At 38.6% G+C, this 25,162-nt stretch overlaps 1 protein-coding gene across 2 annotated transcripts in view; it reads left to right on the top strand.

Annotated features, from left to right (window-relative positions):
- The first annotated feature begins 1,247 nt into the window (after positions 1–1,247).
- AAE17 (acyl-activating enzyme 17) overlaps positions 1,248–25,162 on the top strand; it is a 331,094-nt gene continuing 307,179 nt past the window's right edge. For both annotated transcript variants that reach the window (XM_089833393.1, XM_089833394.1), the window contains exons 1-3: positions 1,248–1,574; positions 6,353–6,482; positions 6,620–6,888. In XM_089833393.1, coding sequence (XP_089689519.1) covers positions 1,306–1,574; positions 6,353–6,482; positions 6,620–6,888 — 668 coding nt within the window. In that variant the 5' untranslated portion in view covers positions 1,248–1,305. The remainder of the gene's footprint in view (positions 1,575–6,352; positions 6,483–6,619; positions 6,889–25,162) is intronic.

Raw genomic sequence — 25,162 nt, forward strand, 5'->3', positions numbered from 1 at the left:
CTTTAACCAACATTTGAGAAATTTTTAGGAGTGATATTGGGGTCAAACAAGGACACTCATTTTCACCCACCACTTTTCTTCTATATATTCACAATCTTGAAGAGTGGTTAAACATGCAAAATGTAAGAAGTATTTAGTTGGGAGAGTTTTTTGACAAGGCTACTTCTTTATGTAGATGACTTCATTTTGATTACTAAATTGACCCTTGATATTAAGGAACATTAATTTTCCCTTAAGCAATTTGTTAGCATGGCAGGGATGCAAGTTAATGCCAACAAGATAAAAATCATGGTTTCCTCTAACATAAGGAAAAAATAGCACACACTTTATTTTGAAGTTAGTATTCTTGAAGAATTTACAAATTACAAATATCTCAACATTGCTTTTAGCGAAAATAAAAGAAGTGTAGGAGGTTGGAAGACATTTTATGTTCTTCAAAATAGATATATTGAGGTCAAAATAAGGCCTTGAAAAGCTATGTAAACTCGTTTTGGTCTTTTAGTGTCGTCCGTTGTTCTATATGGGTGTGAATTATGGGCCAACAACACATTAAACTCATAATGGAGGCAAATTGAGAGAATACAATAATGTTTAACCACAAGCAAGCTCAAAATTAAAAGTATAGTTCCGTATGATAGATATCATGTTAAAGTATAGTTTCGTATGATAGATATCATGTTAAGTGAAGCTCTTATTGAAGCAATCACTTTTGTGCATCTCATAAGCTATCTAAAAAGGGCCAAACAAATGGAAGAAGGTAAGTTTGTTTTCAATGATATTGGGCTAAAAAAGAATGACTTAGATGCAACAAAACATCAAATAGATGAATACATGAAAAAATCATCTGAATATATGTCTCACAAATAACAAGTGATCTTCCTTGTACATATTCTCGAATCAGCCAGTAGCTAACTAGCTGACCGAATGGTGTTTATTATATATTTCTTATTTAATAAAAAAATACAACAATTGTATAATAATATTAAAATTAATTATTAAATTATGAAAAATAATTTAATCAGCGAATTTAGTCCGCTGCATAGACGCTGCCCTCCAATCATGGTGCTTCCTCTCGCATAGGACTATACCTCTACAGGATTGTTTCTCGGATGCCGGCGAGTTTCTTCGACAGATAGGATCCATATCATTTCCAACGAGACGTATCACAAGACAACTCTGGAAGGAGACGTAGTACGGCATAATTATCCGTTCACTAGATATATGCCGAACATATATCCTTATTTTCTGTAGTGTGATCCACTGCCAGCAGAAAAGAGAAAAATAGCGGGCAGCAACTCTCTTAATATGTCTCACCTGCGTTTGGAAAACATCACGGTCTCTCAAATTACAGTGTGTGGAATCTCCGGTACGGATGCTTCAGATTTTCATGCAAAACTGCAGTCAATTTTGAAGGAATGCGGAGGCGGCTCCAGAGCCGTAGCATGGAGTCTCATTTCGCAAAACCTTCTTCAGCCATTTCACCCTTTTGCCCTTCATCAAATGATGTATCATGGATGCTATGCAGACTGGGACGCTGCAAAGGACGGGCCTCCCCCCGCGTGGACCCCTTCACTGTAACATATCTTAAAAAACACTCTAATTTTGAGTTTGTTATTTGGGTTTCTGTGAGTCTGTGATTCGACTTTTTTTGTTCTTTTTCAAATCATGGGGGGAAACGAATGGAAGATGCTCAAACTATGTGGCCAATAAGACGCCCCCATGCAAATGGCTGTTGCATTTGATGTAGATATTGAAGTTTTTCGTAGTAGAAGCAAATCTATTTCGAACATTGTAATAAACAATTTTAACCAATACTCCATGATCTATGATTCATCGTGTTTATGTACTGTAGAAATTTCATACAACTAACATTGTAGTATTTCTTTTCCCTCCACATAAGAAACGAGGGAAGTTCGATAACGTAATTGGTGAATGAACCACCCCCAGAAAGATGCATGCTCTATCTGAATGATCAATTCTAATTTGAATAAAACTCAGAAGAAAGGTACATCAATCTAAAATGTTGAGGAAGCAATTGGTAATTACTATTTATTTATGAATCGTTTAGGAAGATATGGACCATGGGTTCCCTCAATTAAGTAGACACCCATTGTTGTGGGCCAAGGGTTCAATTGTTTTGGATCAATATTCCGCCCCCTTTGGCTTGGTTCAGGAAGATAAGACTTTAGGTGTCCTAACAAGAATTACAATATTAGTAACCGTTGATTTGATTTTCATTTGCAAGGAAACACATAGGAATGCAGGAGTATGGGTCTTATCCATCAAGTCGACGCCCATCGAGCTGGTAACTTGTGGGCACTCGTTGAGTTAGTTGCTTGCGGCTCTCCATTGAGTTTGTTGCCTGTCGGCCAAGAAGTGGGATTGAATTAGTTGCTTGTTCAGTGCCCTTGGGCTTAAGTGTGGATGATAATCTCACAACATCTATGATGGTTTCCTCTCAAGTTTGTAATATGATCGAAGCTATAGGATGCATGTTCACAAATAGGAATCTTCATTATCATTTTTAAAAATGATTAATTGATTACTCTTCCAAGTTCAAGGTCAATTGATTGCATGTTCACAAATAGGAATCTTCATATAATAGCTTGTATATGTAATACTCAACTCTTTTCTGCTAATTCAATATGAATTATAAAATGTTGTTTAATTGTGATATCTGATAGGTTGAGATGTTTAGGTAATCACAACATCTTGCTGTATCAAATATGTAGATCTATAAAACTATGAGAGGATGATGTTGCTCATAATAATCAGCTTGTTGTTTTTGATTAGATTGTATGTTCTTGCAACACTGTCTCAGATGATTGGTCAATCAATTGGAACCTGATTTTCTATATAGGCTAGTGCTCCACTAAGCAGATTCAAGAAGGACGAAATAAGAAGATAAACTACCTCTAATTGTATTTAGATGCTTTCAAACACTTTTAAGCCAATCGTGCACTTACTCCATTAAGCAGACCCGATTAGATGTTTTTCCTGTTGACGCCCGCCCTTCATTGAGTGATTGTGAAAGCATTTGTATCTTTCATTTGGGAATGTAAAGTCACTTAGTAAAGTACATAATTAATGTCTTTTTGTAAGCACCTTTCCTTAATTCACACCCTTCTATTACTAATTGTTATGACCGTTTATTTTTGACCAATGATTCCTCTTAAATTGTTTTCTTAATCTTTTGCTTCTTCATGGAGGTACTGATTCTTCTCTTAATCGATATATGCTAATGACTATCTGGAATGTCTTTCTAATTATTATATCTTTATAAGCAGCTGCTCAACTTGAGCAAACCAAGCTTGGATAAGAAATAGAATGAGAATTTGTTCCATTACTGATAGGAATGATTTTCCGTGCCTTTTCTTTCCTCTCTATATCCTGTTAATTAATTATTTAATCATTGGTAGGCAATTTACTTACGTGGACTTACAACCAGCTACTCAAGTATATGCACTTTGTATGCAGGTGCCCCCAAGTATTTTTCCATGTCACCTTGGAATGTTGTAGAGCATGGGCATAGAACTTAGTTTGTTTTCTTCGGTGCAAGGTCCATGGCCATGGAACACCTTTACTGTATATGGAGCATTTATCTATGTTAATGGGTTTTATCGTATTTTTGATCTCCTTGCTTGACTTACGTATGCGGAGTTTACTATAACATTTTTTTTTCATGGGTTTTTAATTAGTTTATCACCATTATAGATAGTGGATTTATTATTTATACAGCTAAATTTTTAATTACATCTTGTAATCCAGTTATTATTAAATTCTATTTGAGTAAACTTGGGGATATGACACCTTTCATTCCTTCCTCTTGTTGCTGGGGGATGATCTAGCCTTGTAGATGGATGTCATCTTCAAATCACAATCTTGGATCCTTGTGTTTGAGCATTCACGGGTTTTTTCAGCAAGTGATGGGGAATTCCGATGCTTTGAATCATTCCTTTAGTCACTGTGTTTAAGGTCTACCTAGTGTATTGTGAGTTTGGAGAATTTCAATGTGAAGTATTCTCAGTCTTTTAATACTGCTGGGCACACACAAAAGGATTTTAGACATTTTCTGAAAGTTCCTCCATCAGCCATGGAAGGCTTGAAGCTTGCAGTCAGATTTGTTGCGGTTCTGAAACATTTTCTTGGCACCTTTGACTCACTTTCTTGGTGGCATATGTTTGGAGAACAAACTTTTGTGCCCTTCAAAAATTCCACGTTACGGGCAAAGAAGCACCCAAAGCGTTAATTGTAATTGGAGGTAATTTCATTGTTTGCATTTTTTTTTTGGGCATAGTAAGTTCAATGGTGACGAGATATCTATCATCCGTAGGTAGCTTCTTGCTTAGGTATGACTCACTGCATGAGACACACCCTATTTATGTCCTTGAAGAAGAGGGAAGGCTTGGCATATTTGTGTCCATTAAGGAGCAAGCAGGGTAAGATTCTTATGGGTGCACTTTGTTGTATTTATGTTTGGTTGAAGATGTTAGAAGCTAGGGTTGCCTTTGCAGCAAAAGATCGACCTGTCAATGCTCGATACAACCACTAGACTTAAAGAATCCATAGGAGGCCGTTAAGCCATGTCGCAAACCCCACGAGAGATGCTGACCTAGTGCCAACAATCCCCCTCCTAGTGTCACTCACCGCAGCTTGTGGGGATTTGAACCTATGATCAAGCTCTAATACCACTTGTTAGAAGCTATGGTTGCCGTTGCACCAAAATATCAACCTATCAATGCTTGATACAACGACTAGACTTATAGAATCCACATGAGGCAGTTTTGCCATGTCACAAACCCTGCAAGGGATGCTGGTCCACTGCCAACAAAAGATTTGTTGTGCACTTAAGGAGACATTTGTTGGACTCAGAGGAGACGTGGACTTTCAGAGGAAAGGTTGTCTTTGTTGTTCACAGTACTTAAGGAGGCATTAGACACACTTGGAGGAGATGTGGAGTTTCAAAGGAACGGCATCTCATGTGCAGCACTAGATGAGACATTAGAAACATTCGAAGGAGATGTATAGTTTTGAAGGAAATGTGTCTCATTGTGCAAGGAAGGTGAGGACAATATTATGTTCTCTCATCTTATGCAGATGATTTCAGGTTCTACAGTCAGCAGATCCACTGATGCAGTTGGCTTGGTGTTCTCTAAGTGAGAGAGGAGGATTGGTGAAGGTTCTTAATCAGAGTCTCCATAGGTTCAAAACACTTGCAATGTTTCACTCTTGTTCAGATCAATGTAATAAAGGGGAGAATTTTAGTAGATATTACATTAGTTATGATAGTTTTATGATAATAAACTGCTCTAGTTCCAACAGTAACGCGACTGTTCTAATTTTCTGTATTGCCTATTTAAAGGCACCTCTTGAATCAATAAATATTATTGATCTATAAAGTTTTCTGTTTTTGTACTATCATGTTCTTGACTACAATTTTAGTGGAATATGGTAATAGTTGAGAAGGGAAAGCAAGGATAAGCAAGCAACAAAGGGTTACGAGAATAAATTAACTGCTATAATATTGATAGAAGTGTGAAATTATCATGTGTAGGTTGGTCAGCAGTCACATAAGGGAGTACAAATCCCACAACTTGTTGATAAATTAAATATGAATTTGATAATTTTATTGTATTTGTAGGCTATAACTTACACAATCACTGTGATTGGGGCACTGGCTGTTGACCAGTCAATCACAAGGCATAAGCTCAATCCATTTTGCCTGTGCACATTTACTTATTGTCACTGGTAGATTTTATAATAACTTGCAAAAAAACTATTCTAAGGGAGTCTGCAGGTAATTCTATCTCTGTGTTTGAGGATTTGAAGCCAAGAAATAAAAACTATTTACGAGCTTTGTGGGGTATTTGATACCACTTAATACTTCTACATCCATTATGCAAAGAAAATGTGGATACAGACTGTCACACTATCCATTGTTTTGAGAGCAACATGGTTATTGATAAACAAAGTGTTGAAACCCTCAATGCAAAAATCAAAACAGGTAATTGTGTCAAGTTTCCATACATTAGAGGTTGTTTTTAAGCTTACAATTCGGAGTGAGTAGTTGTTGCTTGTGAAAACTTAAATATTTAATTTAAGCAAAATCCTTTTCTTACTTTTAGGTTGCCATAAATGTGTTTATTCATTTTTGCTCTAGTACATCCCCTGGTAAGTTAAATTCCTACAGCTTACTCCATTATTTCGTTTTTTCTATAAATAATTAATCTAATTGTTTTTCAGCATCTTGCTGGTTTTATAAAATGTTGTTTACTTGAAAGGCTTACCATGTGACAAGTTTTATTTTATTTGATAAAATAAGAGCTAATTGTAATGTAACCAATGATTTCAGGGAAATTGCAGTGTCAACTAACATAGGATGTTTGTTAGAAAGGCGTGGGGCAGAGCTCATAGGACCTACTTACACAAATCCAATTGCAAGCTTTTCAAGATTTTACAAGCTTTCTATTGAAAACCCTGAGGTAAGTTCTTACAATTTAGACAGATTTTGGATGCAACATTGAAGCTTAAAACAAAGTCATTAGTGGCTTCATCAGTTATATACCAAGTTAATAACAGTAGCAAACATAGAAAGCTGATATTTGGGTTTATTCAACAGATTTATTGGAATGTTGTATTTCATGAGATGGATATTTCTTTCAATGTTCCTCCATCACGCATCTTGCGTGCAACTTCATCAAAGGAAGACAACGAATCATTCCCAGGAGGAGTTTGGCTTCCTGGAGCAATGTTGAATATAGCTGAAACTAGCTTGGTTCCTAATTGTAAGAGAAAGCCTAATGATGTAGCTATTATTTGGCAAGATGAAGGAAATAATGATTTTCCATTAAATGTTATCACCTATGAGGAGCTACGATCAAAAGTCTGGTATGCTTCTCAAACAAAACCCTTCAACCTGGTCATGCATGGAACCATATTGAGGAAAATTACTTTTGAAATATCTGTCTTATATATGGGTCTTATTGTTTGCATCTATTTATTTATTTGATCTTGAATCCCAACTATTCATGGTGGATTTTGCATTAAGTTTGCCACTTTTCTGTATTTTTAGTTTCCCTGTACTTCTGCTGATTGATTATTTGATCTAGATATTGTATTACATAATTTACCAAAATGAATTGTATTCAACCTTAATGTACGTAAATTGATGAAGTTTCTTTTCCATATGTGAAATATGAAGTGTACCATTGAGAAGTGTAATTAACAGTGTAAGGAAACATGTATCAACAAATAGATAACATAGAAGTCTAGAAGAGTGAATATTCTCCTCTTTAGGCCAGTATCTATGCGCTGTTACAAGGGTCTACTCTAGTGTTGCAGGGATATGTGCCTTCTGTTAGCATGAATGCTGATGATATTCCTATGGGGTGGAGTATCCTAGCATTATTGGAGCACTTGAGAGATTGTTACAGTGGTTACATGTTGCATTCATGACTGTGTTTGTTATTGATGTCAACATACTGAAGACTGATAGAGATAGAGACCATACGATTTGAGGATTGAAGATGAGATCAAGCAAAGTTGAGGACATGTTCTACATAGTGTTCTGATGCTATGACTAAGAGTGCATGCAGAAAGTCGAAGATTGGTAATAGTTTTTCGAGAATTATAGAAGACAGTATATAGATAGAGTTCTTGGGAAATGGTTTTTGGTAATCGGATTATATTTCCTAATAGGGATAGAATCTGGTTATGTGAAGTTAGACACAGGAAGAAGATATCTTGATGATGACGTCTGTGAGTGTGAAGTCTGAGGTCGCATGTGTGAAAGATTTGTAAAGATTGTGAGCCAACAATGTTATATAATTATGAAAAGATGTATTGTAGCATGTATTGTTTTATCAGAGGTCCTATTGTAATTGTAAATTGGGAAAGCCTCAAGGTTGACTTAATGAATTAATTTGAGGACTTGGTATAAAGGAAAGTTATTTTCCTTGTGGTGAAGTAGCGAAGTATGTATGTGATGCTTTTGAAATAGAAAACGAATTGTAAAGTGCGAATTATATGCGAGTAAGCGATCTAAGGGATTATTGTGATGCGAGTTTGCGAATCTTGTATTGAGATCTGAGAACTATTTGGTGCAACAGAGGCACAATGAATGAGCGCAGTGATTACATTTGGCAAAGAATGCTAGTGGATAGTTGATCATTTGCTATTATTTTGAAAGGAATAATACAAAGGCCAGTTGGACAGTGAGTTCGGTGGTCTACCCCTGAAGCTGTTTGGAGAGTGGGTCCTTCTACCCTCTACAACTCCTAATAGGGTTGACACAACTCCTAACAGTGTTGGAATCTCCTCATAGGGATTCAAAGGTTCCTAACAGGGACTAATATGTACTGAATGTATTTCATTGACTTCTAATAGGGTCCATCCTCTTACAAGGAATTTATATATTAGTATATCATTTTGTGGGTACCATCCCCATTGGGGTTTTCCCTCTAATCAAGGGTTTCCATAGTTAACATATCTAGTGTTATTGTGTATGGTTATCTTCTTATGGTTGCTGTTTATATTGATCACATGTTTGAGAATTAATAAGGTTAATAAAAGTTATTTTGATCAGATAATTGATTCACCCCCCCAGTTATCTTGGTGGACTTTACTTTCTAACATCTTCTACCACTTGGGACATGTTTCAGGGTCTGGTACATGTCTTCCATACTAAATGTGGGTAGAGAGATGTTTCGTTTGTGCCTCCCCAAGGTGGCGAAAGCAACAGACCCTCTATTGAATAGTGGTTAGTCTAGATCCGTAATCGATGTGAGCCCAATTTGAAAAAGCCTAAAGAGATACAAACAATGAGTGATGTACCAAGGGCGCGCAATAATCCTGTGTTAGATAACCATGAAGTGCTCCACATAGAAAGCCATCCTCGGTCAAAGACCTCTTAGAGGGTTGCTCCAAGTCGTAATAATATACAATTTGTAGATGTTAGTCTTGATGTGCTCGTTCAACTCGTGTAGAGGGGCAAGAGGTGAGTGGGGGCATCTAGAGAATATTGAAAGGGAGTAAGATAGTCTATCGAGATCCTAATCGAGCTAAGAAGAGTAGAAGCCTCAACGGACCAGCAAGGTCAGACATCCCAACCGCCTTTGAGGAGTAGTATGCCAAGTAGTAGTATCTGTAATGACCCATAGAAGAGTCCGCCAAGCTTTGCAACTAGTGGAGAAACCGAACTTGGTGCAGGGCACCCAACCAATGTCAATAAAGAGGAGTCTCCCTATTAGCCTTTGGCTCAAGTCTTGATTTGTTTTATCATGATCAATCATTTCTAGGATAGATAATTGGTCATTTGTAAGGGTCAATGCATCAAGATGTTTCTATAAATCTTGTTTGTACTAGACTCATTGACCCCTAGCTTTAGGTTTTCTTGTTTTGTGTGAATAAAGGTGCTATCCTAGGATCTAAATAGGTTATAGGTCTTCAAATAGGTCTAATCAAAGATCGACACATTTTGTGCCACTTCTGCAAAAACAACTTTTGCAAAATGTTGCATTTGTGGGAAAACGAACTCCAATAACCAAATGGTGGTTATAGCCGTTGGTTGGGAGGCTATTTAAATGTAATTCATCTCTTTGAGAGGGGAGAGACTCAATTGTACGGATTCTACTTTGAAATGAATAAAGAAAACCCTATTTTGTGTGCAATTTCATTGAAACAACCTTTGTTATGGACTTGTACAGATTCCCTAACACATGAATCATACATGGATGCATAGAGGAATGAATTAACCTTCATTCAGTTTTGATGATGCAGTTGTGTGCAAATTATAAGTCATTTGCTGAAACTAGTTTGGTTAACCTTGAATTCTTGGGATTAACACAAAATGGAGCCCTAACTTGACTTCCCACCAATGGATTTTGTACGGCCACTTGGGAGGATCAAGGTAGGACAATGTACTATCAGGTTCCAAGAGTGCAGAACTGGGGGAGTTGGTTTGCTATTTTTGCATCGGTGCCCTAAGCTGAATATCCTTATGTATTCAACAGCTTAAATGTATAGTTTGGTGAAACAGTCATGTAAGAAGTATTGATTTGGCAAATAAAAGAGTGGATTTAGTTGTTATTCGTGTAGGAGCACACACTTGAACCATCATTTCAATTCTGTGAACCCATCATAGTACACTTCCTTAAGAAACCATACCTAATTTGGCCAGTTAGGTCTTTGAGTCTTAGGAGAGTTCTAGGGTGCTGGAATAGAGTTGAAACCTGAAAGTTTGATAACATATAGTATTCCATAAAGGGTATTGGAAAACATAATAAGTTTGCCAAGTCATTTTCACAAATTTTGTGTTATCTGAGAAAACTGAATTTCTAGACCTATTAGGAAGTCTAGGCCTAGAATCAGGAATCCTTTGATTAAAAGATTGGAATTCAAAGACCAAGGAGTCTTGTTTGATTGGAAGGAGGATTGAATAAGTACTAGTAGACCTAAGGTTAGATAGTCTCTAGGTTTGTTTGGTGGGGTCCCACAAATTGGATCCAAGTCCTAGGGAGTTTGCCTTAGAGCCAAGACAAGATTATGAAAGATCTTAATTTAGAAGAGAAGAAAAGAGGTATATGTTGATGCCAAGAAAGGTTCAATCAGCAAACAAGATAGGAGAACCTATCAAAGACAGAAGGTTCAAGACTCGAGAGTCTTTAGAGACCTTAGATTCATAGAGAATCTACACCTTTTGCTGCCAAGCGCTGTGTCATGTCCCCTAATTTGAGTAATATAAGTAAATTATTATGAATAAATAAATATATTATTTCTTAATGTTATAATATATTAAAAGAAATATTGATATATTATTAATGGTATAATATATTATTTAAGAATAAATAATAATATATTATTGATATAATAATAAAACGTTATTAAGGTAATAAGGTAATATTAAATCATTATTAATAAATCAAATAATAATAATACCTTATAGAGTCAATATAAGACTAAATAAATAAATTATAATTATAATTATAATAATTATATTGATGAAGTTAAATAAATAATAAGTTAAACCAATATTACCACTTATTTATTATAACATGAAGTATATTTTAATTAAAGATAATGATAATATAATTATAATAAAAAGTGTCTTTTCCAAAGTACAACAAATATTAAATATGAGCATTTAAAATATTAAATGTAAGAATATATTGTAAAAAATTAAAGGATTAAAATATAGTATATATTCATGGTTGTAAAGAGAATTGATACTTAGTATTAGTGACTATCGACTAATGTATAAACCCTATTTCAAAGAGACTTTGGCATTGATAAATGGATGCCTGCGCATGAAGGATTATGCCTTTTATTTATGGCTAAAGCACAATACAATTGCATAAATCAATAAATATAATTTATAATTATGATTACAGATATTAAATATATATATTATTGATTATCTTATATCAAATAGATATAATATTATATCAATTGATAAAAACATTAAAATATAATTAAATGATATAATATGAATATATATAAGATGATAACAAATAACAATTAATCATAGAAGGCATTAATTATACAAATAAACAACGATTTACATATTGAACTAATTAGTTTATTGAAGAGATGAGCATCTATGATTTGGAAGAGATATGTCCCTTAGACATTCAAGAGATGCAACCTCTTTGATATGGCAAGATATATAATGGATATCAAATTTGATCTTTCAATCATCAATCATTTCTTATTCCCCTTCTACATCCTTAATGGTTTAATAATTTGAGCAATTGCCATTGGCATAAATTGGCTGGATATATATCAAGACAAAGCAGAAACATCACCTCACCTCATCACTATAAGCGATATCAATTATATTTGCATATCCATCAAGATAAATCAGGACAACAAGTCACTCATTTCTATAAGCAATTGGAAAATATGGAAAAAAGAATATAAATTAATGGAAAGTCATGAAAACACGATGGACCCCCAATTTGGGTTCATTACACGCTGCATCATAACCAGATCGAAGATGTTCCCAATCCTGAAAGAATGAGTGCCAAACTTAGCTAAGATGATACTGAGAGGGGTGGACCAGTGACATTTGATAATTTGTTGAAGAAAGCGGGTCTGAACCTGCTCTACGGAAGCCCAATCAAACTCAAGGAGAGGACTCCACACAATGGATTTGTAAAGGACAATTATCTTACGGAAGAGTCCAGGAGGGACATCTTGGTCATGATATCCTGAAAGTGATGTCTGAAGCATTGCCTCTCGAGCATAGTTAAGGAGTCGGGCCCCTTCCTCTCGAGCATAGCCAAGGAGCCAAGCCCCTTGTTCGCGCGGGGCTGCGTAACTAGTCTCAAACTAAAAAGGGGCTCAGAGAACTTAACCCCCAAGTACATATAGGAGGAAGTGATCTCAATCTTCTCCCCCCAAAAGTAAAAATGGAGGTGTGAGGTCTTCAAGCAATTGAAGACCATCAGCCGAGTCTTGCCCAAGTTCACAACCAGTGTCGTCGATAGATATTGTGTAGCCGACGGGTTGACGTCGTCAGTAGATATTGTGTAGCTAACGAGTTGATGTCTTCGGTAATTGTTATGTAGTTGACGGGCCCCTTCGGGAAGGTTCTTCGGAATGGTATATGTACAACTTTGGATCATCATTACAATCATCATGGAAAGCATTGTGTAATCTCTTCAACATATATGCAAATAATAAAAGGAGTACTACTGTTACATGTTCTTGTCTATTGTTTGTATGCATTAATCTATTTACCCAAGAGATTCGACAGCGGTTGGGTTTGGTGGAAGAAGTAAGGGAGGAATTTTTGAACCTGTATATGCCGAGGGAAGAGAATCCAGACGGAAGGGAATTAACTCTCACGGCTCGGAGTGCTGAGGGAGCACGAGCGTGGAGTGAACTCTTCGTCCACAATACACTTCTGGAATGGACAACTTCGCTTAACGAAGACCCTTCTTCACCAAAGAACACACTATTGGAAATAAGACGATTGTTCGAAACAACGCCAGTGTTGGAGTGCAAAATGCTGGTGTTGGAGTGCAGAACGCAAGTGTTGGAGTGCAGAGCGCTGGGGTTGGAGTACAGAGTGTTGGTGTCAGAGTGCAAAACAGTGCCGGTGTTAGAGTGTAGAACAATGCCAGTTTTGCAGTGCTGAACAGCTCCGGTGTTACAGTATTGAACAATGCCTGTACACAATCAAATAATAATAGCAAGACCAAAGGAGAAGTTGCCAAAGTTTGATGGTGATGGAACGATCGATCCAATCAGACACTGTAAGACATGTGAAACAATTTGGACGATGAATGGCATAATCGACACAGAGGAATGGGTTTGACAATTTCCAGCAACCCTAAGGGGTGTAGCAATTGATTGGTTTGCCAATGCGGATCCCTAGAAATTAACTACATGGGTAGGAGTTAAAAAGGAGTTTATCACCGAATTTCAATTGTTGCAAGACGATAATGAGATCGTAGCAGAAATCTATACCACAAAGCAAGGGAAAAATGAAACAATCCATGTATATGCCAGAAAACTAAAAGAATAATAAATAAAATGGAAAGTAAGCCGACAAATGGGCTAAAAAAGAGATGGTTCATTGAAGGACTACGCGCGAAGTTAAGGAAGAAAATGAAGATTGTGTCGTCATCATCATACACCGAAGCATACAATCGGGCGATGGACTTAGAGAGAGTGAACAGAAAATGAAAAAGAAGAAAAGTAGCTCATCCGACTCAGATGACGCGTCTTCAGAAAAAGATAGCAGTGATGACGAAAAGGGCAGCAAGAAGGTCTGAGCTCTCCAGAAGGATATGATTAGAATGATGAAGGAATTTAAGAATATGTAGAAAGAGACAAAGGGAAACGAGCTATGGTGCACAGAATGCAAGACAGAAGGTCACACGAAGGGATCTTGTCCGAAGAACCAATTCTGTGAGATCTGCCAAATTATGGGACATTCCACAAAGGAATGCCCGTTCAATATGAAAACAAGAGGGCATCAACAAGTGCTCCTGACACAGGTAGCTTCCACATCAGGTGGAAAACAAACAATGATGGTGCCACTTCGGGTGGGTACAAAAATAATAGCAGAGAGCAAAACAACAATACCAACAACAATACCAACAATAATAATGGGGGCCGCAGCAGAATTCAGTATGATGCAAATGGCCGCCTGATGGTTCAATGCTGAGCATGCAATTTGTGGGGCCACTTTGCACGAAACTGTATATCGACAAACACACCAAAGATGTTATGCAGATGGTGCAGTCTTGGAGATCATGAAGATGCCAAGTGCCCGAAATCAGGAGTGAATTTGATCAACATCAGCACTGACGAAGAAGTCTTGGCAATCACTATAAACAAGCAAACCTATACCCCGACCTGAAGGAAGAAAAGAAGAGATTGGAGGAAGCGCGGGCGGAAATTGAGAAAGCAAAGTAGGCAGAGAAATCACAATTGAAGGACACTACTGGTACCTCAACGAGGAATTGCGCTGAGCAAAACATAATAAGGTAGGTGATGCAAATGGAAGTCCCGATCAAATTAAACGACCTTCTCACAATGCCCCAGTTATGGATGGCCATTCTGAATATGACATTGTTTCCGAAAGCAATGGAGGAAACAAGAAGGGATGGTAGTGGAACAACGGCAACAGACCCAATGCTTCTGGCACTCTCAATGGGAAGGCATCCGACAATAGTCGAGATGGGCATTTTGGGAACTATTTTGATAGACACAATTGTGGACAGAGGGTCAAGCATGAATGTGTTACCAGAAGATGTATGGAAAAAGTTAGGACAATCTACGTTGTGGCCACCAACATTTCAGTTGCTCATGGCAGACCAACACGGGATCAAACTGTTGGGAACCTTGATGGTGTAGCCAGTAATTATTGGAATGCAACCATTTTCATTGGATTTCGTGGTCATTCTACTGAAAAGAGGAGGGTATGATGCTATTTTTGGATGGAGTTGGTTGGTACAAGCAAAAATAAAACATGATTGGAAACGAAATACCCTATCAATACAGCATGGAGGCAGAAGATTCATAATTGACCTGCACACACAATTGGTAGGTGAGGAGGCAGCCTCGTCAGGCTCAGAACGTGAAGGTGAGAGTGACGATGAAGGAAAAAAGAGAATGGAACCAGATGAAGGAGTATTGAGATTAGGAGGATCAAATGAGGATGACCTAGATTCGGTGAACGGCCTTTTCCACTGGCAGATGGAGGATTACAAACTCTTTCCGAGCTGTAATATGTTAAGGGTTGACGAAAGGGGAGAGGAAAATGAATGTCCGAAGGAATACAAAGAAGTGGAAGAAACAAAGGCGATTACGGTTGAAGCTAAAGGTAGCAAAAGGAAAGATTCCACCGTCTGGTACACCGTGAATAGACCGCACGGAAAGAAAATGATACACTGCACCATGAAATTAGTAGAAAGGTGTCGACAGCAAGGAAATCACATCGTACGCTCTGCACAGGAAACAAAGAAGAAGGGCTTGATAAAATTTTTAGTAGTACAAAGTGAAGGTTCTAAAATCAAGAATACAGCTATTGACGGCAAGGAGTGGCAACCGACGAAATTCATGGTACTGAGTCCCAAGAACAAGCTTGGAAATATGGAAAGTTTGAGGGAGGGATGGTATAATTTAAATAAACTAGATGAGCGATGACTGCAGACACAATGGGCCATGGAAGTTATACAAAACAGGTGGAAGATATGGCATAAGAAGCATTTGAAATTGTATAAGTTTCAACTGTGACAGCTGGTGTTGAAGGATAGCAGACTGAACGAAATCAAACCGGGGAAGTTTAAAGTCAAATGAATTGGACTGTACCAAATATGGGAAGTAGGCGATAGTGGAGCAATCAAGCTATGGACATTGCACGGGAAAGAAATACCAGAAGCAGTCAATGGTTCAAAGTTAAAGATATACCATGCAAGAACGACTCCCTCGTCGACGAAGAATGATGAAGCTTGGAGGGAAAGAAATACCAGAAGTAGTCAACGGTTCAAAGTTAAAGACATACCATGCAAGAATGACTCCCTCGTCAACGAAGAATGATGAAGCTCGGAGGGGGATATAAAAATAAAAATAAAAAATAAAAAAAAAGGAGAAAAAAAAAAATAATAAAAAGAAGGAAAAAAAAAGGATCCATTTTTGAACATCCATTTTTGTGCATATCTTGCAAGCATTGCAGTTCATGAGATGACATCTCTTTGTGGCATTACTGTTAGTTTTTAGAAGATCGTTGTAAATGTAATAACATTGCCATAACGTCTGGTATGTACTTTCCAAATGGTAGCGTCCTCTTGTATTTGTACAAGGAATAAACCAAGAAAAGAGACATGTCCCTTCATGGGATATTTCTATTTATCAATATAACTAATATAATGACAGACTTCATTATATCTATCTATCTATCTATATATATATGAATCATTGTAATTGTATTAATTTCTCTTTGATCTCACAATTTTATCCTACTAAAGCTACCAAAACATCAACACTCCCTTTTAGCTAGGGAGGATAAACACAGGACACGTATTACATCATTGGTAATATTAGGTATGTAAAATCTTAAAGATATCTTTGATCAAAAGATATCCACCATTTTGATATCACATATGATATCAAGAGTATCAGCCTACAAAATATCAACATATGACATTAACCAAAATTTTGAGTAATGGTCTCCAAAATATCAACATATGACATTCACCAAAACTCTGAGTAATGGTCTCTAGAATATCAACATATGATATTCACCATTTTGATATCACATTTGAGTATTGGTCTCTAGAATAACAGTATATGATATTCACCAAATACTCTTTGAGTAATGGCCTTCAGAATGTTGAGATGCAAGATATTCACCAAGTATTGTGAGTAATGGTCTTTAGAACATCAATTTGCATTACATTCACCATGTACTAAAAAATGTTTATAAGGTATGCACACACACATTCTCATAAAGCTTACCATATAAACATCCACCATGCAAGTATAATATATCATGATCTGCATACACATCGTAAGAAATCCATCACAATAGAAAATTAAGTTATTGTAAGATCGTCACCTTTCAATAACTTTTGCAAATACAAGTGACATCATTTGGAAGTCGTCACTTTCTCATAGGGGGTAGGTCCATTAAAATCACATAGGCACGAGACATATTCATGAATCAGTCCTCTTGATTGCTCCAATATATTGATCATTGGAGTATCTATCTCAACATGGTTTAATCCCTCTGAATCAATATGATCGAGATCACCGAAGGTTGACTGAATGAGACTCCCTTGAATATCAATTTTCTGAGCCCCTTAACTTTTGAAGAAGTGTTAGACTCCCTCTGAATATCAGTCTCCCTTTTCCTGCAATAACGTTCTGGGAGGAAAAGATCCAGGCACATAACTCATAAACAATAAAAATAAGAGAGAGAGACTACAATAATAAATAGTTTGCATAAAGATCATTTTAATAACATATATAAGTATAATACATAATCAATATTTTAGTCTATGTCTCCTATTTATTATTTTCTCATTAATAAATGTATGTCCTTGATGCCTTCTCAATATACCAATATTCATAAAAAATATATTTTACTTTATATAATATTTGTAACCACCTATATTTTCAGTTATATTATCTCATATAATATAACTACAAAAATAATTATTAATAATGATACATACTTAGCAGATTAGTGCCTGATGTCTCTTTCTTTTCATTGTGCACACGAAACCCCTTTTTTTGTCTCATTTAACACTTCGAATAGATACTTACAAAGCTCCAAGGTTTGGCTAACCAAACACTGAACAATTGTGTTTGGTTGCAACTGTCACCGTTCCCGACATGTCCTTTCAACTGTTAACTTCCTTAACTTCTCTAGTTTTAATTTTTGTTTTGTTGAAATCACAGACCAAATGATACATTATATTTATTTAAAAATGCTGACAACTGCTGATTCATTAACAAACTACTCACATGAACTCTGTTGATGTCGTGTCCTCCAAAATAACTGTTAAACACAAAACAGGTCAACTGAATTCAAACCATTTTGTAATGCTGAGTCAGTAATTATTGTGGTGGAATAGCTAAATATACAAACCGACAGACATAGATACTATACTGAATATCACGATGCTAAGAATACAAATGATTTAATGTCCTTCGGTTTTCCATTGTCTAACACAATGAAACCACCATCTATTAGCTTGCAGACATGTCACTGTTCTGGAAATTACACATATTTTGTATTCAATTAACCATGATCAGATTTAAAGATAATTACTGATATGGGACGATATGGGCTGATCTCTCTCTCCCACACTGATTTTACTTTTATCTCCATGTGTGATATGAGCCGATCTCTCTCTCCTACACTGTCTGGATATGTGTAATGTTGCAGGAGAACCAATCCATTTCATATGAGGTCTGTTTGGGTGCTAAATCAATTGTATCATAGTCAATAGTATGTTTTCCCTCCACAATCCATGATTCCCTGCTATTCTTTTCATATCACTGTTCTTTGAATTCCCTGTATTCAGATTATTTTCTCCTAATTAGTGACTATCAACATCCCAAAATGGAGTCCATTGGCTATGCACTTATAAGCCATTATTTCTTCCGTTGGTTCTTGTTCAGCCCATTGCGAACAGGAAAAAAACATATATTCAATGCAAAATACTATTTATTATCAAATGCTTTTCCATACATAACAATGATATTCCAAACAATGATAATGATGCCCAAATACATAAGTGTCCACACTATTTATAATGTCCGAAACAGTGCCAATGAAATGACACAACCGTTGCCACACGATAACTAACTACCCTTTTTGTCCGACAACATCATCCCCCCCAAAAAAGAAAAGTCGTCTCCTGGCGACTTCATAAACTAACAAAATTAGGAGACAACAACATACAACATAGAAATAATATAGACTAGGGAGGAGGTTGCGTCCTTAAAGAGCTCTGCTATCGGCACAACTTGTACACTTGATCCGTGCGAATGTGTAAATCCTTTTGAGTTCGCGTGTTAACCTCCACTACTTCCTTCAGAAGAAGTGCTGCATCCATGGCCTGGGCCTTAGCTGTCTACAATTCCTACTCAGCTGCCTGTAGTCTTTGTTCGGCCATCTCCTTGTCTCGCAAAAGCATTGCGCGCTTGGCTGCCCATTCTGCCTATTGGCTAACCAAGTCAGCTGCTAACTTCTCTCTAGTCTCCTTCTCAATTGTCATAGATCTCTCAGCCGCAATCCTCTCTGATGCCCTGTCCGCCTCTGCACACCTTTGAGCATAATAGATGCCTTTATATAACCCCACTATCTCATACGTCAGCTTCTCCATTGGAGTGTTGCACAGTCCCAACTCAGGCTCTGTGGCCCAATCAACCAATGTCTTTGGTGTCTCCACAGCTGGCCATCCCTTGGCCTCAAAACAGGAGCGAAATCGCTCAGGATAAACCCCTTGAATATAAGCTTAGATCAAATGCAACTCTTTCCTATGAGTCAAAGCCTGACATGCAACGACGCATCCTTTCTCCATCACAACCCGCAGAGCTCTAAGGTATTCCCTGCATCTATCCTCATCCGACCCATAGTCCTCTTTCGCCACATCATCGAGTGTCCATTCCCCATGGAGTATCCATCTTTGCCTCTCCTACAGTAGCCACGTCCACATCCGGTGCCGCCTCCTCTCCGGACACATCCTTGGATTGTGGTACTCCCACCTCCTTTGGTGTTTACCATACAGGGTAAATGGTTTATTAATGCATTCAGACAATAGACAAGAACATGTAACACATAAGTATTCCTTTTATTATTCGCATGTATGCAGAAGATACTACAATATTCGATATGCTTGATTACAATGATCATTACAAAATCCATTCCGGATGGTGTACATATACCTTTCCAAAGGGGTGACTCAACCGTTGCGCCCATTGGGATTCTATTCTACCCGTCGGCTACAATATAGATTTTACTGACATCATCCCCCCCCCCCCCCCCAAAAAAAAAAAAAGTTGTCTCCGGACGATAACACAACAAAACTCAAAATTAACGACTAATTACATTAATGCATAAATACTAAACCGAAGGATGTGTCACTGAGTGCGTAGACCGGCTTCGTCGCAGCTGATAAACTTGTTTCGTACGGACCTCTAAATCAGCTATGATCTAGGAGTTCTCTTCCACTACCTCCTTCAGCATCATCGTGACCTCTTGGCATTCAACTTCTTTCTAGTCATGTGTTGTTTTTGCTGATTCCTTCTCCTATAGCGCTACTGCAAGTTGCTGTTCTGCCTCCTACTTTCCTCATACTGCCTCCCTGAGTTTTGCTAATAATGCTGTCCGCTCTGTTTTCCATGCAATCTGCTAGGTGGCAAGTCGGTTGGCCATCTCCTCTTGAGCCTTTTCTAGGGCCTCCCGAGCTCCTTGCCCAGCCTCTGCCCGTCGTCTCTTTGTGAGCACCGACTCTGCCAAAAACTTGCTTCTCTCTGTGATGTCAGTGAGGCATAAATGGATATCCTTATCCTTTTCCTCCGCTACTGGTATAGGACCCTCCATCCATACCCTCCTTTCTACTTTCTCTGATGCCACTATACTTTGATGTCCTACCTTTGGCAATGTAGGGACCTCGACAACCTTGCTGTTTGACCATATCGCCTCTAACTGGAGGTCCTCTCTCATGGGAGACTGGATGGAAAGGCCTCTGGCAACAGGGGAAAGTAGTTGCCGTCTCAGATATTGACTTACACAACTCGATGAGCTAATCTGTGTGGCTGTTGGCACTTGGTGCTCTGCTTCCGACATGCTTAAATCAACACCTTGATCCACTGCATTATCCAACAGTGTGTCGGCTATCATGACTACTGCATCCGTCCCAATCACCTCTAATCGGACCTGCTCCTGTGCCCTTCCTTGATTATCTCCTCCCTCCGTGGCTGTCAACTCTACTACTAGATGTGGCTGAGGCATACTCAATGCTGCTGATTGGGGTAATCCGTGCTCCTATGGTACGAGGGTCAGCTCTTCCCTCCCCTCCTTTGGCTGAACCGCTAGCTGAGGTTGTGTCTTTGTGTGTATATCTACCGGTGATGTTGTCCCTCGGCTTCCTAAGGGTTGGGCGGCTGGTGGCTATGAAGTTACTCCCGTTTCTAGCCGTGGTCTGGGTTTTAAGGTGACTGGGGTCATCAACATTGGTTGTCTGAACTGCCCGAACCCCGAAATGTGAACATCTGCCATAGTGTGTACATGTGGTGCTGTAAGAGATGGCGTAGTTGTCACTGGTGCAGCCATCAACTGATGCAGAAAGCGGAGTGGGGTTGCTGTGATCACCTTGACCTCCTTGTCGTCTTCCTCATCATCTTGCTCCACTTCCTCCATTTCCTTTGATTCGTCCTCCTTAGAAGATGTTTCTTGCCGGCCACTATCCGTGTTTCCAGATTCATCTATCTCTTTGCCGCATCCTCTTTTGACCAACGCCTTTCTGCCCTCCAGGTGTGTCTAAATGTCTTCACTGCATTATTGGAGACTCGCTGGGTATTGTCGGGCTCGGTTGGATTTCAAGCTTTTCATTCGGTATCATCCTTGCAGTCACCTCCAAAAAGAATCCGATGGCATAGTGTGGCATGTAAAATGTTTTATGCTACAATGTCATGAACTCATTCATGCATGTGGCCAATAGAGGTCTAATCATAAACCCTCCCGTTCATGAGTTCGTTCATCATACTGACCTGCGGAAAGGAGATGTCTGACGCCCTACTTGACCTTGTAAGTTGGCTCTTTATTACATCCATGAGACACCTCCAATGGCCTTCCCTGATGTCTGATTTTCTCAACCCTCTTCCCCTCGAGGTGTTGGTAAGGGCATCTTTCTTATGCTGTACCTGTTCCCTGCACACTAATTCCACTAGCTGCAATTTTCTCTCTTTGTCCATCTTTTTTGGCTTCTTGTCAATTTTCTTCCCTCCCTGTGCTACCCTTGGTATGCCGAATACCTTGGTGAAGTCAGTTGGCTAGAATGATACTACTAAGTCATATCCCAAATATGGAACCGAACTTTTACGGGAATGCCTGTCATATGCCTCAATCATGATATGCAAGACACCTTCGAAATCTTGAATACAAAAAATTGGCATCCGGATTAACCACTGTACTTGTGCCTTTCGTATGCTTGCCTTGACAAGGTGGTCATCCGGACTTTCATTCCACCACTTTCTGCACTCCAGCCCATTCAACCCTTCGAATGGTACGTTCTGTGGTGTTAGCTGTACATCTGGCTGGTTCTGCAATTTGGTCCTTTGATTCCCTTTGTCTTTTTCGCTTACCCGCCCTCCTGAAGGCAATATCTGCATATTTTGACTCATGGTTGAATCTTGATCAAGTTTCTTTCTCCAAGCCCTTCTGGCTGACTGCGTACTTATCACTTCTCTGTTGTTTTGCTGGATAGCTTACAAATCGTTAGGTCAGTTGCTTGTCCGTACAAACCCATTTCAAAAATTCCTCTCTTGCCTTAGCATCCATACGGTCCCCCTTCAAGCTTAGTGACGACTTCCTTCTTCCTGAAAAGTGCTCTCGAATTCATTTCAAAATCTGTTGCTCTTTGCTGGCTTGTACAATGCTTGCTGTTTTTAATAGTTTCTTGGTTATATTTCGTACGGCTGTACGACCTTAGGTTTGCCACTCAGACACGTCGATCCTTATTCTTTTTGGGCCGTAAAGCCAAAACTCTTTTGCACCAATATCCGTACGGACTCTTGCAATATTATACCATTCATTCGATATTAATCCCTCCACGTTCGCACAGACCATGCAAATTCCTCCTAGTTGTACAGTTGCTTCTATTCCATCATGGCTGTACAGTCTCCTTGTCGCTGCTTGGCCGTATGTTATGTGCTTGGCCGTTTGTTATCTTAAGCCGTATGGTATCTTGATGTCTCATATTTGCCTTGGAAGGTCGTACAGTGTTCTATATGAATGGTACGGTTATCACTTGACTATGTATGATGTCTTCTTGTACTGTGTCGTACGGTGTCCTCTTTTTGGTTGATCCCGTACGGTCAAGGCTTTCTTCAGATTTTCGTACGGTAGCTCCCCTACGCATAGAGTTCTGTAGTGTATGTTCGTACAATAGATGTCTTGCTTGGCCGTACGGTCTTCTATAGTGTTTCTCCCTTCAGCCGTACAGTCATATATGCATGCCTTTTCATGCTGTACGATCACATTTTCTTCTCTGCTCTTATGAATAATGTGTAATTGCTTCCGTACTACTCTATTTTTGATTTTATTATTATTTAATTTAATTAATTAATTAATTTATTTTTTCCACTTAGTTGTCCATCAGCGGAGGAGCATTTCTCTCATGATATATTTTTAACTTTGACCCGTTTACTGCTTCTGGCACTTCTTTCCTATCCAGCGTCCACAGCTTTATTGTCCCGTTGTCGCCCACTTCTCGTATCTTGTAGGGTCTGACCCATTTAACTCTGAACTTACTGGGTTTAATTTCGTTCCGCCCATTATATTTCAACACTAACTAGCCTTGTTGAAACCTATTTAATTTTAAGTGTTTATGATGCCACGCTTTGCGCCTGTTCTGAGTCACCTCTATGGCCCATTGTGCCAATAGTCGCTTTTCCTCGAGTTTATTCAAATTATGTAGTCTTTCCCTCAGGCTTTCCATGTCACCTAACTTATTTTCAATCGCAATTCTCAAATTTGGTATCATAAATTCTGCCAATACCACCGCCTCTTGCCCAAACATCAATTGGAACGGTGTGTCCTGTTGTCACTTTGTATGCCGTACGGTATGCCCATAGTCAGATGGTAGTTTTTCTTCCTAGTCTTCACCTTCTACTGCACATGACTTGTAAATTACTGCTACTAGAATTTTATTCGTAGCCTCTACCCGTCCGTTCGCTCTTGGGCAGTACGGGCTTGATAAAGAGTGATATATTTTGAATTCTATTGTTAATAGTTTGATGACATGATTAACAAAATGCCCTCCACGCTTGCTTGTTATCTAAAGCAGAATCCCATATCGGGTGATTATTTGTTCATATATGAATTTCGCCGTACTAACTGTAGAGTTGTCTGGTAGGGCCCGTGCCTCTACCCACTTTGTCATGTACTCCATGGCTACGACTATGTATCGACATTGGTGTACTCGGCTTACTCTTAGGGGTCCTACGAAATCCAATCCCCATCGTTCAAATAGTTCTTGTGCGTGTGAGGGGTTAAGTGGCATAAAATCTCTCTTCAACGGCTTTCCTGCCCTTTGGCAAGTTTCACAACCGGTGACCCATTCTCATGCGTCGTTGTACACTGTTGGCCACCACAGTCCTACCAGTAGTATCTTTCGTGCCGTTGTATCAGGTCCGATATGTCCTCTCGTTGGACCCTCATGTGCTTCTTTTAGTACTTTTGGTATTTCCTCTTCTAATACACACTGTCGCAAAATGTGATCAGGCCCCATTTTGTATAGTAATCCATTAATCAATTGGAATGTACGACTTCTTAGTATCAATTTTCGTCTTTCATTTTGTGGCATCTCTTGGTGGTTGTCCAGTGGAGAGGTATTCCTCGATACTCTTGTACCATTCCGGCAGTACTGCAATTTGAAATAATTGCGCATCTGGAAAATCATCATTCACCCCTTCAGCCGGTTCTCCTGTTTTAATCCACGAGAGATGCTCTACACTGACACGACTCTTTCTGGGCCGAACTATAATTTTAAATGTGAATTCTTGCAACAAAAGCAACCACCTGCTGATTCTTCCTTGAGTGATGGGTTTATTTACAAGATACAATAGAGCTTGATGGCCCACATAAAACATGAATGGTGTGGCCAACAAGTAATGTCGGAACTTCTGTACTGCGTACACCATTCCTAAGGCCTCCCGTTCCATTGTGCTGTAATTCTTTTTTGCTTTTGATAGTAGTCAGCCGGCAAAATACACTGGATGATCTAACCCATGGTTACCCGTCTGCGCCAATGTTGCTCCTATTGCATAGTTAGATGCATCTACGTGAACATGGAATTCCTTACCCCAGTCTGGGTATGCTAGTATAGGTGCTGTAGTCAATCGTACCTTCAGTCCTTCAAATGACTCATCCTGTTCTTTCTCCCATTTGAATGGTTCCCCTTTGCATGTCAGTTTG

This window comes from Cupressus sempervirens, chromosome 5, assembly GCF_028749045.1.
Source record: "Cupressus sempervirens isolate cs-2001-9-10 chromosome 5, ASM2874904v1, whole genome shotgun sequence".
NCBI lineage: Eukaryota > Viridiplantae > Streptophyta > Pinopsida > Cupressales > Cupressaceae > Cupressus > Cupressus sempervirens.